The sequence below is a fragment of the Carettochelys insculpta genome, chromosome 27 (assembly GCF_033958435.1).
Source record: "Carettochelys insculpta isolate YL-2023 chromosome 27, ASM3395843v1, whole genome shotgun sequence".
NCBI classification, from domain to species: Eukaryota; Metazoa; Chordata; order Testudines; family Carettochelyidae; genus Carettochelys; species Carettochelys insculpta.
This window is the reverse complement of record NC_134163.1, coordinates 13416372-13434763: the sequence shown is the minus strand read 5'-3', so window position 1 is coordinate 13434763 and position 18392 is coordinate 13416372. Positions and strand designations below refer to the sequence as shown.

The window sequence follows — 18392 nt, the reverse complement described above, 5'->3', positions numbered from 1 at the left end:
TCCACATGCTCAAAGGCAGAGGCGCAGCACCAATTCAAAACTGATGCCATACACACCAATGCACAGCCTTATGAACATATGATATGATGACCCAATACCCAGATAGAGCTGTTTTTACATTTGATCAAGTTATTTGGAGTTACATGTAGAAAATACAAGTAATGATAAAGGGAGAGAAGGCTGAATGTATAATTGAAGATCATCCTTTTTACTCTATATCAAATATTACCCAGGCTAATGGTGACCAGTGTCATGCTACTAATATTCAAAGGCTTATGTAAAGTGGGCTGGTAGTATCTGTTAATCCACAATGGATAAGTGTTCCTACTGCAAAACTGGCACTGTCAGTTTCAGCAAAGGTAGAGAAAATTCATGGGGAAACACCTCAACCACTTGATAGTTACTTAGCCGATGTTTGTAACTGAAGAGAGTTAGTGAAAGATTGTGTTTTTCAGTATATTTTGTGTCAATTTCAGTTTCTCATGCATGGCCAAATTTTCCTTGGTTGAAAAGAGCACTATTAAGATAACCATAGGAAATTATTTTAAAAAGGAACTTTAAATAATAGGCTCTAAATGTACCTTTTCAAGATGATGGATGCATGAGAAACTGTTTTTTTCTGAAATTAAGTCAATTAAAATCAAATTGACTTTCAAAGGATATTGTGACTGGACTCCACATCTAAAGATTAGAATCAGGAAACTTGTTATTGCCCCTTCTGCACCTATCACGTGGTTAAAAAGGGAATTTCAGCTAATTGCCATCAAAGCCCACCCTCCTCCTCTAGCATTAATTCAGTGCATAGAACCAGCTGAAATAAGAAAATTGTGTGGCAAGTTTCTTCTCAGAGGAGGCTCAAAAGAAAAGAAAAAGCTATTTTATCATCTGCTTCCCACATAGTTTAAGCAGACAGACCATACTTCTAATGTAGCAAAAACAACGACACAGATGGTTTCATTGGACTAAGCCATCTCTCCTGCTACTCATACAAACACTGTTAGACTAAACGCTTTGGAAATCTACATGTGCTGTCACTCTTAACTTTATGCTCATATACTCTGTAAAATCTTTCTGCCAGGGTTCTTTCTGACTATCTTCCTTTCCTTTAAGAGATGATAAAGACAATTTATGGAACCAGGAAACTTCTACTTTCTATTACATCTTTCCCCTGCCTCGCAAAGGAGTCTGTAAACTCCATACTGTGACAATCTAGACCTGAGGTCAGAGATTTTTAAACAGGTTTAGAGTAAGTAGGATGACAGAGGAATTAGAGAGGAGGAAAAAACTAAATTCCTGGAAGACAAAGGGATGGGAGTTAATAGTAAGCCACTAAAAGAAGTTATTGTAAAACTTTTTAGTGATTAAAATACAATTGTCATTACAAACTCATCAGCATGAAATTCCACTACACAAGACAGAACTGTTAAGAATCTCAATTTTTTTCAGCTGAGGTTTAACTCTGCTAATCCAAAGCAACAACCTTTTGGCATCCCTTAAGTATTTCAATTTCAGTCTCTGCCTGTTTCACATAACTTACTACCACTAAGAAACTCAACAATACTTTTATCATTGGCTTTGCTGTTTGAAGATTTCTCAAGCTGCTAATTCAGCCATTTTTGATACTAAGAACAACAGCTGGGGTTTGTAGTAAAAATAACCACACGACACTCACCTGCAATGTGACTTGTGGTAAAGGGTTAGGAAAACTACAGCTCTATAATGTAATCTAGCAATCAAACCAAAAGCTAACTCTCCCCCCACCCCAGTACTGTTGTTTCCAGCTGTGAGCTATCCCAGCTGTTGGTCTGTATGTCATTTTCAAAAGTGACACGCAGCTGATTCACTGCTTTAGTGTGGACTAGTTTCTAAGTCAGTTATGTCAACAGCAACAGCAGATACACACTCTGTTGCTTAGGATAACTAAATGTGATTTGCTTATACAAGATAAGCTAAGTCTCCCCGATAAAGTATCTTGGAAAGTGAACAGCAGCACAATCATATTCCAACAATGCGTTTTCACTTAAGCCATCTAAGAGATATTTAAACTAAATTATCCTTGAACTATAAAAAGCAAACATTTCCAAGCCAGAATACTTATCTCTCCCACCCTCAAAGAGAAGAGACCCTGAAAGAAACAAAAGTCAATTTCCCCAATAAAGTAAGAGCATTGGTTGTAAATAGGCTCCACCTACCTAGGATATATCACTGCTCAGCCTGACCATAAGAGTGTAAACAAAGTATTGGCGCGAAGCCTGAAGGGTCTTGAGAATAGGTACCCAGCCCTAGTAAGAAATGAGGAGACCAGGGTGACTAACCCCAAGACAGCCCTGTACAGAGTTATAATTTTTTGGGGGTGAGGGAGACACACCTTTGTTAAGAGTTTAATTTACTAGCGTGTTTACATTTAACCCAGCTGTAAACAAAGCAGCATTTATGATGCTGTGAAGCCAGGATGAATCTTTAAATGCCAAAATGATTAAAACTTAGATGCCTCTTTAAAGTCTATAAACTCTATGCATTTAAGTGAAAACATGAAAACCGTGTTAACTGCCTTTTGTATACCATGCTGCTAGCTGGACGGTCAATGACACATGAAGTTCCAAAGAACTTAAGAGGAAAAAAGATCTTAAATATAGCTTTACAAACATGGAAGAGGTTATTGACTTGGGTGGTAATAAAATAAGTTGAATACTCCTATCATGGGGTACATATAATGTGAGACTTGGCACTGCACAGAAGTGGTTTGCTTTCTTGCATGAATTTTGTGGTAACTAATCCTACTAATGCATTTAACACTACCTAAACACCTTCCTCCTCCCCAGAAATTTATTAACCCCTTAAGTACTAACTACAACCAGCATTACAGATAGGCCCCCCCCCCACGGGGTAGGGGGGAGTGACATCTACTATATTCATTTTTTACAATGACAAATAAGTCTTCCAACAGGAACTTTACACCTGAGTTCCAGGTATGGAAAGTTCGTATCTAGTCAATTATGCCTTTGCAATATGGATCCTTTTTAATTACTGGCTACCAAGTCTGAGAGGAATAAATTGGCATGCATCAATTTTATTCTCTTCAGTAAATGTTCCCTCATACACGAGAGGTATATTTCTGGCAAGACAACAAAATCTTCCACCGGAAGTTAAATTGGGGGAATTTATGATCCCAGCTGTTGTACTTTGAACACAAACTTAAGAAAATCTCTCACCAAACCCACCATAAGTGTAACATCCTCCCCTTAAATGCATGTCAAGAACGAATGGCTGATCTCCTATTAGGAAATCTTATACTTCAGATTTTTTTGGACTACAGAAAACCCATTTAAAGAACTTTATTAAGTGGACATTTTGCATTAACAGTTTCTGCAGTATTTTACACAGAACTTAGGGCATGCATAAACAGAGGGAAAGTGATTAAAACCAGGGACAGAGTGGCAGTTCTGGAGCTTACCTTGTGTATGCTGCCTTCAGAAGTTAACAATAGCCAGTAATCAAGAAGGCAGCACACTTACCCACCCACATAATTGGACAAAGCTGCTCATGGAATGCTTGGATGCAAGAGCAAAATGAAAGAACTGCTTCCTGATCTCCACAAAGTCATCTTTCAGCCAGTAGCACAAGAATTTGACTTACTGTAGCTCACCCAGTAAATCATTCTTTATCACCTACTTACAGTGGTCAGCTCCAGACTGTTAAAGTTTTTCCTAGTTTTAATTAGCTGCATTAGTTTTAACAAGTGTTAAGAAACAGAGACAAAAGGAGTAAGCCCATCAATTTGCTATATCCTTTGTTTTCAGTCAATTCCCTTTTTACTCTAAAGTAAATAGATACCACTTCTAAATGCCACCAAATTACCGTTTTGAGTTCCACCCTCTGAAGCAAACCCCATCATTCAAACATTTTCAGAGCCCTTTTCACAGTGCTGTGTGTCAACTCTAGTACATCTTCTTTGAGGTGAGATTATCAGAATTCCCTTTGGCCTTGTCTACACTAACCCCTGCTCAGGACCTAATCTATGTGATTTCAGCTACACAATCATAGATCACATCAAGGTACTTACTGCTGCATCTTGCATGTGGTAAAGTCATCGGGGCTTGGTCTCCCATCAACGCTGGCTACTCTTCTCATCTTGGTGGAGTACCAGCGCCTCTGGGAGAACGTTTAGTGATAGATTTATCGCGTCTAAGCGAATGCAATAAAATCGACAGCCAGTGGATCAACTGCAGTAGCACTGATCCCTGGCATTATGGAGACACGGCCTTCGACTGCTACTGTGTTAACCATACACTGTTTCCTTTTCTGTTGAGCTAATTACGGAGCCCCTTGTAGTGAGAAACTGTTATTTGAATAAAAAGGGGCTTAAATTTGAGCAAATGGGGAAATGCAAGTGGCGATTTTTCTCATCACTGCACAGATCTCTAGAGAGCAAGGTATTTAGTGACTCAGGAAATGGGCAATACCTTAAGTTGGGTTGAGAATGAAAAATAATAATGGCATATCCGATTATTGTATGTTTTGGTGATCCTTTGAGAGCCAGGAGCTGGCACTCCCACCACATCATTAAAAATATCAGCATTAATGCACTGCTACTGGAAACTTTGACTTTTCAGCAGCACTATGAATAAAAACGTTATCAAGCTGAGTGTATTTTATAAGAAGTTACTTACCAAACTGACTATAAGGGAATTCTGGCTGAGCAGTTGGGGGTTTGCTCATGTCCTGAGTTGCTTGAGATGGTGGTGGTGGTGGTGGGAAAGCTAGCGGTGTTGCCCCAGGCGTTGCAGGTGGAGGTGGTACTCCAGGAGGGGCAAACTGGTCAGGTGGAGGAGGTGGAGCACCATATCCAAAACCTAACAAACAAGAAGCAGAGCATAAAATCTGTGACACACTGAGACCAAAAGCACTTAGACTTTTCACTTGGCTTCAGAATAATTAAACATTTAATTGTTAAGCCATCTGAAATGTGTCTATGACAAAGATTACTAACGGTTGCCTGCAGCTGACCTATAGAGATTGATTAATCCATCTAGTGACAGTAAACCTATTCACAGCTATTTCCACTACAGCACTATTTCCAGTTCTGAAGACGTGAGTCTGCACCACAAAAGTTCATGACCTAATAAATTATTTTGTTAGTCTCTGAAGTGATACATGACTGCTTTTTTTGTTTTGTTAAAATACAGCCTAACTGGGCTACCTCTCTGTTACTACTCACAACTAGTATATTTAAGAGATGTGAAATCTGACACCTACTACAGACTGCATAGGCATAACAGCAATTATACCATCTTACCCTGGAAGCAGTCGCTGATGAGACAGCCTCAGGTACCAAAAGGGGCATTAGGTAGCAGGGAAAGACATGGTGAGAGAGACCTTTACAAAAAAGGGTTAATTCCATCCAAACAATGAAGTTGCCAAAAGCTGCAGGCTGAAAAATCCTTGGCAGGCTGCTTCCCCAAAGCACAAGAATCAGCACTAACAGGGACATACTGGCTGTTCAAGAAACTCTGAATAATTAAGGACACATTTTCTGCCAATTTCAGTTCAATTGCACATAGCAATTTCAAAGGAGTATAAAGGAGTTAGGTACCCAATTCCCACTAAAATTCAATAAACGTGTAGGGTAGGCTAGAATTTTCAAGGGAGTCTGCATTTCTAGTCTTCAACATACAGCATTACTAGCTTGAACATCTTGCATCTACAAAAGAGAGGTCAAAAGCAGAAGTCCTCACGTAAACCATGGATGTACTGAGATGTTATTCTACTCAGTAACACTAATATGGTCAGAATTGATGGGATTCAAAGAAAAACTGAAAAAACTGATTTATAGTTGCAGTACAGAAATATGCGAGTGGATGCACAGGTGGATCAAATGTAGAAGATTCCAGTGAACACGCAGAAAGGCATGAAACAGACAAAACAGGAGTAAAACTCAGTACTATAGTCAATAGCACATCATTAGTTTGAGACTCAGAGGACACTTACTAAATGGTGGAGGAGTGCCATAGCCTTGAGGGAACCCTTGTGGAGGTGGGAATCCTGCCGGAGGTGTTGAAACTATGTATGAGGTAAATGGCGGTGGAGGAGGGGGGGCCCCTCTTCCTGGAGGAGGTGGTCCATACCCACCTACAAAATCCAATACAGAGTTATAACAAGTGGTGCCCTCATATTAACACAGCAAAGGAAACTTTTTAATACTAAATCAAAACTACCCCAAAGAGGACAAAGACATTGCTATTGTATTGCAACCAAATTCTGCAAAACTCTTATTCCCTCTCTGGATATTGATTCTGGAAAACGCTCAGAAAACCATGACTGTCAAGAATGCTACAGTTGTCTTCTTTCTATTTCATTTCCTGATGACTGGTATGGGTCTAATTGCATTACCAGCATGTGGGGGTGGAGGTAGAGGCATTCCATCTCCCAACACTGAATAGTTTAGAAATGTCAAACCCTCATTTTTTCCAATACAAACTCAAAGGTCAAGTTTTAAAACTAGCTTAAAAACACTATTACTTGAGAAATTTACAGCTACCATCTATTCTCATTCAAATGTAATTTACACGTGCTCTATCAGGTTTTTGTCCTACCATTTACAATGTACTAAACAATCAAACTAAACTTACTTACCAATTGCCTGTCCAGCTGGTACCCACATTCCTAAAACAATGAAACAGAATGATAGAATAGTTCCAATATGCAAGGGGATAAACTATTAAAAATGGCATAGAATGCAATTCTGAAAACTCACTATTCTATGTTGAGTAACAAGCTAATGCAAGTCTCAAAACTCAAACTACACGTAGTGTTCAAATTAAGAGCAACTTTGTAGTGTTAAAAGTAATTTCATAATATTGTTTAAAAAAAACTACTGCAAAGGCAAAACTATAAATACAAGATGTTTCAAATACAAAGCTGGTAAGGGTTATTCAGCTATTTCAAGTGTTTTAGAACCATGGACAACCTCATTTTATATTCACTGCAGTGTCAACTACATTAAATTTCCTACCTGAACAGATATGCATTTAATCCCTCCCACAGACTGCTATAATGATACCTTTTCCCTGAAAATAATTAAGATGAAAGCAATCTAGTTTCTCAATCTGAGTTTTCAGATTGACAATTTGCTCAGATTTGCCAAAGCCTCAGCTGCGGCGTTCAAGTTAACAAGCATCACAGGGAAACAGTTAGCTATCCTGTGGGTGCATAAAGGACGAAGTGACACCACTGCCTTTCCCCACAGTAGTCTTATATCTGAGAAAGGCGGGTTACATATTTTCATAGATGTGACCAATTATGCCATTTAATTCCTTCATATATTAACATTCTGTAGATGAATTTAACATTTATTCTGTCTCCAACATCTTGGGTTTTTTATAGCATTCAAAACTAAAACAAGCATTTGCTCTTTTCAACCTTAAAGGGCTCAAGCTAAATCAAGAAAATTACATGCATTAAGCTCTTCTCTGTATTACACCTAACAACTAGCCCCAGAGCAGCTCATTACTTTCCCAGGCCACACTAAATAATGAAACACAAAGACACAAGACAGCTTGTTTTCTTTTCATATGTCATTTGAAATCTGAAATGAGTTTCAAGAGAAAAACTACCTTTTTGAAAATCTATGTTCCGTAACTGTTTTTAATCAGGGTTCCATGCTACCCACATTGCCATAGCTCTGGAATCATGAAATTCTCCCCATGATTGGGTAAAGATACATGCTGATTTCGTACTCCTGCTTCCCATGCTCAAACAGAACGGATGAAGCAACAATCACAGTACAAACCCCATTTAACCAGGCTGGGGGGGTGCTGAGGAAACAGAACGGTTTGACAAGGCCCACTGACTTCTGCAGTATGGAACAAAGATCAAGTCAAACTGGAAGAAACAGATGCAGAGTACTTGCGTTCTCTGCTATATTATGTCACTCCATAGATGGCTTTGTACAACCTGAAAGTATCAGTATCATTAACGAGATGTTACCCTTGGAAAGAATATTGCTAGTGAAACGTGGCCTGTAATAAATCCAGCGCTAGCCGCAGACATTTGTTTTTAGGTTTAAGGAAGACAGGAATCGCACCTTGGACTCAGACTCTCTAAAACCCCCAAAAAAAAATTCACCTTGAGGGCTATATCCTTGCTGCCAGGTAGGAGGGGGCTGACCTGCCCAGCCATTGGCAGCACTTGGCATGATCCGACTTCCCCACTGGCTAGCACCTGGTGGCCCAGGAGTTTGGCTTTTGTTATCACGGGGTTCTGCACGTTTTACCTCCACCTAAACAAACAGAATAACTATTTAGGAGGCGATGTAGGTTAGTACACCCCCCTTCCCTTCACACACACCCTTAATTACACTTAAGACTACACTTAGCATCTTATGACTTACATCTAAATACTTAGATATAAAACTAGTTAGGCCGGTGATTAAAAAATGTTTCTCAGGTACAATAGGTGAGATAGTAAGACATTACAAGTCCTATATCAATGTATTTTAAAGCAAAAACATGTCCTACAAACAATTTCTGGTGCATTTTATTTAGTAGTCATTTGCTTGCTAATCTTAAAGCAGCAGTACCCTCTTACAACGAATGGCTCTTTGATAAATATTTATAGGCACATACTTATTAATAGAGCCTTTGGACTATTTTTTTAACATGTTCATTGTGACATTTACAAAAGGAAGAAACATTTTTTCATAAAGATCTTTCCACAAGCAAAGAGTCCACACCGAAAAAGGGTACTAATGCTTTAACATTCAAGAATGACTGGGGTTCATTTAGAAGTTAGCGTTTAAACCCACCCCATCTACTTGCAATTTCAGCTCTTCTCATACCTGAGAAACATACATTTGTTTTTTTTTTCCTTTGATTTTTTTTTTTTTTTTTTTTTTTAATTACTTAGGTTTTATTTAAAGGTCTAATGGAAGATAAAGACTTACCTTCCCCAGGCTAACGCTTAAAGAATCTCAAATAACTCAAACAATGTCAGAGGGAATGGATGTGATAAGAGAATCTTACATTACATCTAACAAAAAAATAAACAAACATGCAAGTAATAAAAATGGACAGTTGAGTCAATAAGAAGCAAATCTTCATACTGTGTTAAGCCAGTGACAAAAACCTTCCTGTTTTTAAGTGTTAATAAGCCTCAGTATTTAACTTATTTCATTAAAGATAGAAGGTTTTAGGGCCCAACTGCATCTGACCAACTTAACAAACTCCACATTCAATATAAACCTCTCAAAAAAAGTATCCAGTTTCTGATTAAATGAACCTCAGCACTCACGTATGCTGAATTAGTCTTTTTATTTTATGATTGATTTTAATGGGCACCAGAGTACAAAGAAAATAAATCTCAATCAACTAACGGGCCTGGGGAGCATGCAAAATAAAGTATTCAGAATTCTTCCTGATCTGCCTTAAAACCATTCAACTTAGAGAACAAACAGGAAATTGGCACAGCACAAGGACAAAGGCCTCCCCCGCCCCCTTCTCCTGAAGATGCCCCAAGGACATTATACATGACAGTAACCAAACCTCTGTCAGTGAAGGCCTTGCTAGAGAGGAACCAAGGGAATTTCTCAAAGAACTCAAATTAATGAGTCTTAACTCATTTTCCTGAAGGGAATTCAGTTGTTGCTTACAAAAGCAAAATATCACTCAATTTTAAATTTTTATTTTCAGTAACATATGGATGCAGATTCTCTTCAACAACACATTTTTAATTATAAAAGATAGTACTTTGAAATCTATTAATCATCAAAGCCAGGGGCAGAGTTTCATTAACCTGTAAATTAGCATGTGGATGGGTTAAGATGCCTAAACTGGGGATTGAGGCAATCTAATGCAAACAGTTTTAGGATCAAGGTGAGAGACTTCCAAACCTGTCCAAGGCCAAAATTATAAACATTCACAAGAGGATTAACTACCTACGTTACTTTCATGCAACCTGGGAAAATAATGCATATATCTGTGAATATTTTAGACCAGGTAAGGCAAAAAATAAGATAATCGCAGAATTATTTCAACTGTGATACTGTGCCTTCTCAAGAATCATTCTACAGCAAATAGAGACCCAGAGTGGCACTATCAGTGAGTAGCAACTGATTGAAATACTTCAAGAATTGATCTAATAAAAGATGGTGACACTTTACACTTACGGGGCTCTCCACAGATTTGCAGTACCATAACAAAGTAGCTGTGGCATCCCTTGATTCTGTTCATAAATGGACTATTACCTTCAGACCGCTGCTCTCGTTCACATATTCCTATAAACTTTGGAAGGACTATCAGTGAAATAGCAATGGACATACAAAGGAGAACAGGAGTAAAATGCTCCAATTTGGCAAACACACATGTAACTTTATTCATGCGAGCAGCTGCACTGATTCAAGTGAGATCACGCAACTACTCACAGTAAGAAAGTTATGCGTAATCCTGCTTCCAAGATTTGGGTCAGAAGCGTGTTCACATAGACAATTCATTTGTATTAACTGATAAATCACTGTTGCTCAATGTCAACGGTAGTTGAAATGTATAAAAATAAGGTAATCATTTAAATTAAAAATACTGACATTTAAAGCATTATATGAAGCTGCAATATTTTCAATTTTACTACAATTTCCTCTGCTTTATTTTCAATTTCTCTTTTAGAAGCTGTGATCTTCACAGCATGAACTAAGATTTTGGAATTTCTCTCACGAACTACTACTTCATTCTACTTTTATATTTTCCACAGGTGAATCAATGTTCACAGTTGATTAATACAATAAAAAGAAGCAGAAAGACAGAATCCTTCACCTACCAAACCTTCTTTTGCTGGCAACACAGTATGGAGATATAACAACCAGAGGTCACTTAACTGCATTGTGGTTAAATACTATATAGAATTATGTGGGTTCATATCAAAAGTTTCACAGTAAGTGACCCAATTTTTTTTTTTTTTTTTAAACCAATCCTTCATGATGTTTTATGTTGTTTTTTTTTGTGTGTGTGTGTAAAGTTTAGGATAATAATAAAGACAGATCCCCTCAAAGTACCTCAAAATTTGAATATAAAATGCACATCTGAAGGAGAGGTATGTTAAACCGAGCCTTAGCCAAGCTCAGAGATTTCACTGGGATCCTCATTTACAAACATTGGAGAATTACAACTAACCTGTATCCCTGCTGCTGAAAAAGAAAAAAAATATTGAGCAGCCATCTAACAGTGCATAAATCGTGACTATTCACACAGTCAATTTATTCAGAAACAAATTCTGCTGAAGTGGAGCAGCTTTCTGTATAATAGTCAAGCACTCATCCAAAATCTTTAAATAACTTGCAAAAATACTCAGGCCTTCAAGGCCTGTTTACTTCCCATGGGATAGGTAGCAAGTTCAGGAGAGGTTCCCCTCATATCCACCGTTTTATGCAAACTCAAGGGACTTTCCCCATCATCATGGACAAAGCCCTGAATTTGGATTTCCTTCAACTTTTCAGGATCACTCCTGCTTAAACCATAAAATTACTGATTCTACCTCACCAGTGAAATTGCCAATTGACTAAGACTTGGCTTTGTCTTAAGGTAAAATAAAACTACAACTACACACTTTTTTGCCCATGATGTCGTGAAAATGCATGTTGACAGCCTGGTCCACTGATTGTTCGTCCTCGAAAGTAATAAATCCAAAACCTAGCCAACGACGAAGAGTGAATCAAGGTAGCAGGGTGTTGTGACACAAAACAGGATGATGAACAGTATTAGGGGCGGACCAAGGGTTCAAGCAGGGGCTTCAGATAATCAAGACTTGTGTTATGAAGTTCTCAAAAAACAGTCTGAGAAAACTGTAGTGTGTACTTTACATAAAAATTGTCAGGCAATTAATGCCTCATCTTAGTTTCATACATGCAACAGGACGATCCAAAACAATTAAAATCTGTTTCTTTTATCTAATTCATCCACTAAAGGGTGGAGAGATCAACACTAGCACAATCTTAAATGTTACTGTACCAGATTTTCTAAAAACAATGTTTGTGGAACAGCTAGTAAAAATAAGGCAGCTTTGTTGCTCTTAATCCTAGGAATATTTAAGATCAAGAATAAGAACCTAAGTAAAACCTACATTTAACAGGTGTCAACTCTGAATTCCCCTCTAATTATTGCATGTATGCAGGGGGAAGGTCAGGAGGGCATTAATTACTTTCTTGGGAAACAGCACAAATTTAAAGGAAGTAATTTTTGAAATGTAGCCGATAAAGCATGAGACATTTTACCACTCCATGGATGAATGATAAGCTTCAGAAACTAACAGCCTAAGTTAGGGATTCTCAAGCTTCATATGCCTTAACACAGAGTATGTAAAGGACATTACCCCTTCTAATCTCATATCAAATATAGCAGGAGCCTACACAGCAAATGAGAAATATTTAGCAGTTTAAAATACAAGTTTTGCCTTTTAAAAAAAAATACTTACGTCATTTGCATGTCACTTCATCTCTGCATGATCTGTTCTGTTGCTAGCCCTTTCCCTTGCTGCTCAGTTCCCTTCTTTGTCTATCTCAGTACAGGATGAACCTCCCCAGACCGGCACTCTTGCATCCAGCAACATCCGTAATACAGCATGATTTCAGTTAGACGGATGACCACTTACCATGGGTCTTGCCACATTTCCCATGGTCCCATAAAGCTTGTTGACAGCCACAAGACCAAGCTCTCAGTGTTCTGTGCTGTTTAGCTGTAATTTATCCCTAAATGTCTTTTCAGAGCCCAGTAAGCAATGGAAGTGTTGGTAATGTGCTAAACAATATTGACCTTCCATGGTCCAGCAAATTATCTCATCTGGCACTGGTCAGGTTCAGAGGGTGCTGGACAAGAGAGGTTCACCCTGTACATGTTCCCCAGCAGCCTCCTCCCCTGCAAGTCCTACCATTAGTGTTCTTGGTTCCTGAGGATCACTTATTTCCTCCTCTCATCTGTAGCAACATCCCCTAATGAAGGAACTCCACTGGATCCTCCTAGTATCCAGCTGCTTTTACTGGCAGCTAGGTTCATATGCCAATAGAAACAGTTGGAAAGGAGATGGCACCTGCACCATGTGATCTGAGAGCTCTCTGAAGCCACTTTGAGAACCACTACACTTAGGCTGTAGCTACTGACACTGTCAGGAAGTGGCAAAGTAGTGGTTAATTTCATAAAACATTAAGGCTGAGACATGCCATCAACCACTCATTGCTGGCGGAATAACCAAATTCCAGGAAAGGTAAGAATGCATGCAGTATATAATAGTTTTGCCATTCTTTAAATTAGCTAAGGGGTACAGCAGTAAAATTAGAAATAAAATAAACAAGGTGCAGCACCAAAAGAATATGGAATATGGATGCATTTCTGCTTTTCTGAAACCCAAGATTTCCCCCTTGGTTTGCATTTTGCTTTGCAGCTAGTGCTGACAGCAGCCATATATTGCTCTAAAGCGTTAAACAGAAATACAATATCTATAACAGTTAGTGTCTCTCTAAGCTTATCCAACTGGGTTGGGTAAGCCCAAAGAGGCCTATTGTAGAGGTTTATATATAAAATACACAAAGATACAGGCCAAAATAGATTCCAGCAGGTCAAATTCTGCTGTCAGCAACAAGAGCAAAAGACATCACTAAAATAAAACTAAAATAAAAAGGAAAAAACTTTTAGCATTTCCCATACACAAAAGACTGGCAGTATAAACGAAGTTTTGTTGGTCTATGATGAAAGCAGCCTCAAAATTGAAAGCAGCATTTCATCAATATATTTGTCTGAAGTCAACTGGAATTCTCAGCAGCACTGGAGTAGAGAGGACACATACTAATCTGCATTGAGAATTAGTTTAATATTACAGCCTTCCATCTCAAAAGATGAGGGTCAAAACAACCATCCAACTACTGAGATGATGCATTAAAAGTTGTTCACAGAAAACTGAGCAAAAGCAACAGACAGACAGACGCCATAAAAAAAGTCTCAGGGAAACAAGCAATTTTTTGAAGACCCAAATGCCGTACCATAAAAAAGGTATTAAGAAACAAGAAAGAGTACAGATAACAGAATTACAGAAGATGGAAACTGCCACAAATACTTTAAAGGGTGGAGTAAAAATGATAAATATAGCTCATGGAAAACTTGTTCTAACTTTTTTGAAGGCAGGAATTTACTGATGGACTAGACACAGAACAACAATGCATTTAACATGAAATCTAGGGGACATCAAGAACAGAGACGTGAAGCTGGATTGTGGCTAGAGGAAAGAAACTGAGGTAGTGAAAAGTACTTTGTTAATGAAACAGCACGAAGCAAAGAATGACAAAAAGCAGAATATTTCTTTTAGGAAGTAATAAATTTGGCTGTGATTTTACTTTAGTTGGAGTTTAGAAAAGCTTTTGTAAACACTGCACAAAAGACCACAACATGAGTACATATGGGATATGGAACGGGTTGGACTGAGTATTGAAAACCCAGGGCCAGAATCGCAGAAATCAACACAGCTGCCATGATTTGTATCAGTTAAGGATCTGGCCCTTAGTGTTCTTAAGTAAGCAGTCCGAGATCAAGAAGGAAGTAGTAGATTGCCATAGAGAATAGAAACAGGGCTAATTTGAATCTCTCTCTCTCTCTCAGTGACTTGATGAAAGGACATGCACTAAGGAATCTGTACAAAGTGAGAGCAGTAAAGTCAAAGGAGAAAGACTTAACTCAAAATAATGGGGAGAGAAAAAATATGGGCAGATATGTGGGCTTCTCCAATTTAATACATAGAAATTTAAGATAAATCAATATACGAAAGAAGAGTATAAGCTCAATAGCATTTTACATAACAAAATACCAAGCAGGAGAAAGTTTTCTTGAATGAAGGATCAGCAGCATTAAATATGAACTATAAGGAAGTTTTCCTAGCATTCTGAGGGCCTAATGAGGCCATGGTTACAGTTACCATGTTATGAAGAGGATACAGAAATGGACGACCAAAACACAAAAGCAAGCTGTGACAGTGATAGGACTAATAGATATTGGTCAGTTTAAAAAGTTAGAGAAATAAAAAAGTTGTGGGGTACAACTACTCTCTCAAGTAAATGGACTTAGGGACTCATCACAGAGCATAACTTAAAAAAGTTCTGCTTTACGCTGTGACATTGTGAGTGGACCGGGATTCTTCTAGTAATTTTTACTGAAGCTTTAGCAGCAGAATCATTAATCCAAAGCAGCTGTGATGTTTTAGTCTTTTATGCTCAGAGTTTAAGACTGGGACACATATTTCAAAAGATAAAGATGATGCAATAATTTGTAAACCACAGTTCCAAAATTCTAGGCAAGTTTTAATCAAGTATTTATCTTGGGTCTCCACCGCCTCCTCTATTGAAAATAAGCTGCTCTACAGCATTTACTGAACAGATTTTTTTTCTTTTTATAGAGAACAGATCAGTTGCAGGAGGATAAAGATGGTATTATCAAAACACAAACAAAACAAATATATTGAAACTTCGTTTACACCCCAATAAAGACAAAGCCCATCCCTCTTCTGACTGTGGAACTGGCCTGTACCTCTGTGATTATTAATCACCTAGAGAGAAGAAATCTAAAGAGATATCGTTAATCACAGTTAAACAGTTCACAGAGAGAAAAAGAAAAAAGAACTTACTTAACATTACTGTACTTTACTATGAAACACTTAAATATGCCACTAAGGATGTATGTCTAAATTAAAAATAAAACTAAGACTTGACTTAGCTTAATAAATATGAAGTGAATATATTTCTTAATAATGAAGAAAGAGGAGAAGTGAAAGGTCAGATGGCAAACTATTCTCTAGCATGTCTCACATGCTACAAGATGATCAGTGCAACTGAACTTTATGTACTTTTACAATATTGCCTCTATAATGGTCAACAAATAAATGATCGATGCAATGAAAGGTGGATGACATGAAAATTACTTCATATTTTGACTCAAGGTTATAGATTTCCTCATATAGTTTATCAAAAATTCATTGCCTTCTTTTTAACAAAAATAATCATTCTAATATGCAGGAATCATACATTCCCATTTAAATATATAAGCAACTTCTTCAAGATAATTTTATATAATTTAAGAAAACTTTTTCCTTCAATTTCACGTGAAGACATTTAACAAAAAAAAAAAAAAAAAAAAAGATGGATCTGATTCCAATATTATGTTTGGGGATAATCTGAACTTAAAAAAAAAATACAATGCAACTGTAAACTTTAACATACCTTCATGTTAAACAAGCAAAAATCTGAGACAAAATTATTTACTTGACTTTTTTCAGTAGTACACTATTTTAAATCACACGTTCTGTTCAGATGTTCAATTCTGTTCATATTCAAATAAAAAGAACCAGCAAAAAATGAACACGTAATACCTGACTTCAAAGACACCAAATGAAGCTGTGTATGAAAAGCCTAAGCTTATATTTGCCCAGAGAAATATTTTTCCTGCGGGGGGCCCCCCCCGCCACCCGAGGCAAATGTATAAAAAAAAAACCAACCAAATACTTTTTTGATGGTGTGAAATAGTTTGCCATCTGACTACAGGAGAGGATGAAGAAATTTCAAGGACAAACTAGATCAGCCTTTACCTCGGGGCCTCTGTTTCTCTGCATCATAGATCATTACAACTTCAGTGACCTGGAAGAGAGAAGGGAAATTCTACTAACGATGTTACCAGGGGAATACTGGAAGCAGAGAGACTGGTTTCCAGCACTCACCCCACAAAGCACAATTAAATGCCTGATACACAAATCAATACTGATCTGGCATAGCACAAGGCAAATAAACTCCTGTAAAAAGCAACACTTCCCATTTATGAAAATTGTAACAATATGTCTTTTTTCCTGGGAGCTATAGCATAACCACACATTTCGTTATTTAGGACTTCAACAAATTTTACCCTCTAAAAACACTGATAAAGTGGAGCTGATAAGATTTTATATCCTCCTACCAACCAGACCATAAAAATAAAGAAAACAATTAAGTTATTCAACACCCCTTTTCAGAACTACTACTCAGTCTCAACCACCCTTCTTCAACAGCACACACGTTTCCCCTCTTCCCCCTCAAAAAGGCAGCCTTAATCTCAGCCATGATTGCTGACTAATATAGAATCTGTGTAGCACTGCACCGTAGTTCCATACACACTTATACATGTCTTAGAGGCACAGGGTCCCTAAGACAAGGCATTGCTGTGATGCTGAGGCAAACTTCTAATCAGGTGGTAATGCTAGCTATTGTTCTAAATATGGAAGTGATTAGAAGGCAAAAATTACAAAACTGGCATTATATCCTAGATGTCATCACATATGCTTACCCAAATTTAAAGTTTTTGAGTACTGTGATGATTTAGCTGGAGGAATTCAAGGAAATGAGCAAAACAGTATAAAAGCTCAAAGCACTAGTATTTAGAAATGTTTCCTTGGCAAACAAAGCCAAGGGAAAACCAAACAGCCTCAAGAGTTATTGAGAAAAATTTGTACCGAGACAAAAATCCTATAAAATATTAAACAAATGCAGTTTTAAGTTTCAATGCAAGTTTATAGGACCTGAAATTAATATCTCCATTTTATTTTGAAAGAAAGCATAAAGTCTCCAAAGCACCACACAAATAGTACAGAACACATGCATCTATTAAACAGAGTTGATCTGTACTGCTTCAGGGTTCATTATTTTCAATGCTAAATCTTTGATTTTTTTCAGAATAAATATTCACTGCACAAGTAAGGTGATACAGAGACTAAACACCCTAATGTGTCATTTATTTTAATAGCTAGTCAGTTCGTATGGCCATTTTCCAATTAAACATAAATATAAACCAATAAATTTCCAGGTTCATAACAATCTTGTGATCACTCTCATTTCACTACATTTCTGCTTTTAAAAACTGCTTTCAATTTTGCCTAGAATGTTTGTATTTGAAGCAGCTGACTTTTTTGGAGATCCCCACAGCGAATGTGGTCACTTGAAGCTATATTATCAAACTCTAATTCAGGTTTGTCATCATTTAGAGCTGTTAGGCCTTTTGGCAACATGCCATATTATTTTGACACACCTGTTCTGCTGATCTGTTCAGTAGTTTCAGCTTGCTTTGAGTCCTAACTTGCTACATTAGTCAGTAACAATACCCAGGAGCCTCTTAGAATCAGAAACTGCCTTTCTGTGTTTTGCGCTCCTGAATGTTTCTCCCAAAATGAAGATTTCTACAGATACTACTTACACGTCTACACATATAATCCTTGTCCTAAGAATGCTAACTTGGTTCTGCAAATCCTGCCTTAGCTATAAAGTGCTTTTACTTACTTTTAATGACATTTGCACTCAATGGTTGTGGCCTCCTATATCTGATGGAACTTAACCCTGTATCTTCCAAGCCATC

The 18392-nt window shown here is 37.6% G+C and overlaps 1 protein-coding gene across 4 annotated transcripts in view; it reads right to left on the bottom strand.

Moving 5' to 3' along the window:
- DAZAP1 (DAZ associated protein 1) overlaps positions 1-18392 on the bottom strand; it is a 40547-nt gene that overhangs the window by 5857 nt on the left and 16298 nt on the right. For 2 of the 4 annotated variants that reach the window (XM_074978098.1, XM_074978097.1), the window contains exons 6-11: positions 16603-16651; positions 11593-11675; positions 8125-8278; positions 6634-6663; positions 5989-6129; positions 4671-4853 (exon numbers count right to left, since the gene is read on the bottom strand). In XM_074978098.1, coding sequence (XP_074834199.1) covers positions 4671-4853; positions 5989-6129; positions 6634-6663; positions 8125-8278; positions 11593-11675; positions 16603-16651 — 640 coding nt within the window. Of the gene's footprint in view, positions 1-2192; positions 2283-4670; positions 4854-5988; positions 6130-6633; positions 6664-8124; positions 8279-11592; positions 11676-16602; positions 16652-18392 lie in introns of all 4 variants that reach the window. The other 2 variants (XM_074978099.1, XM_074978100.1) reach the window with 2 other exon arrangements.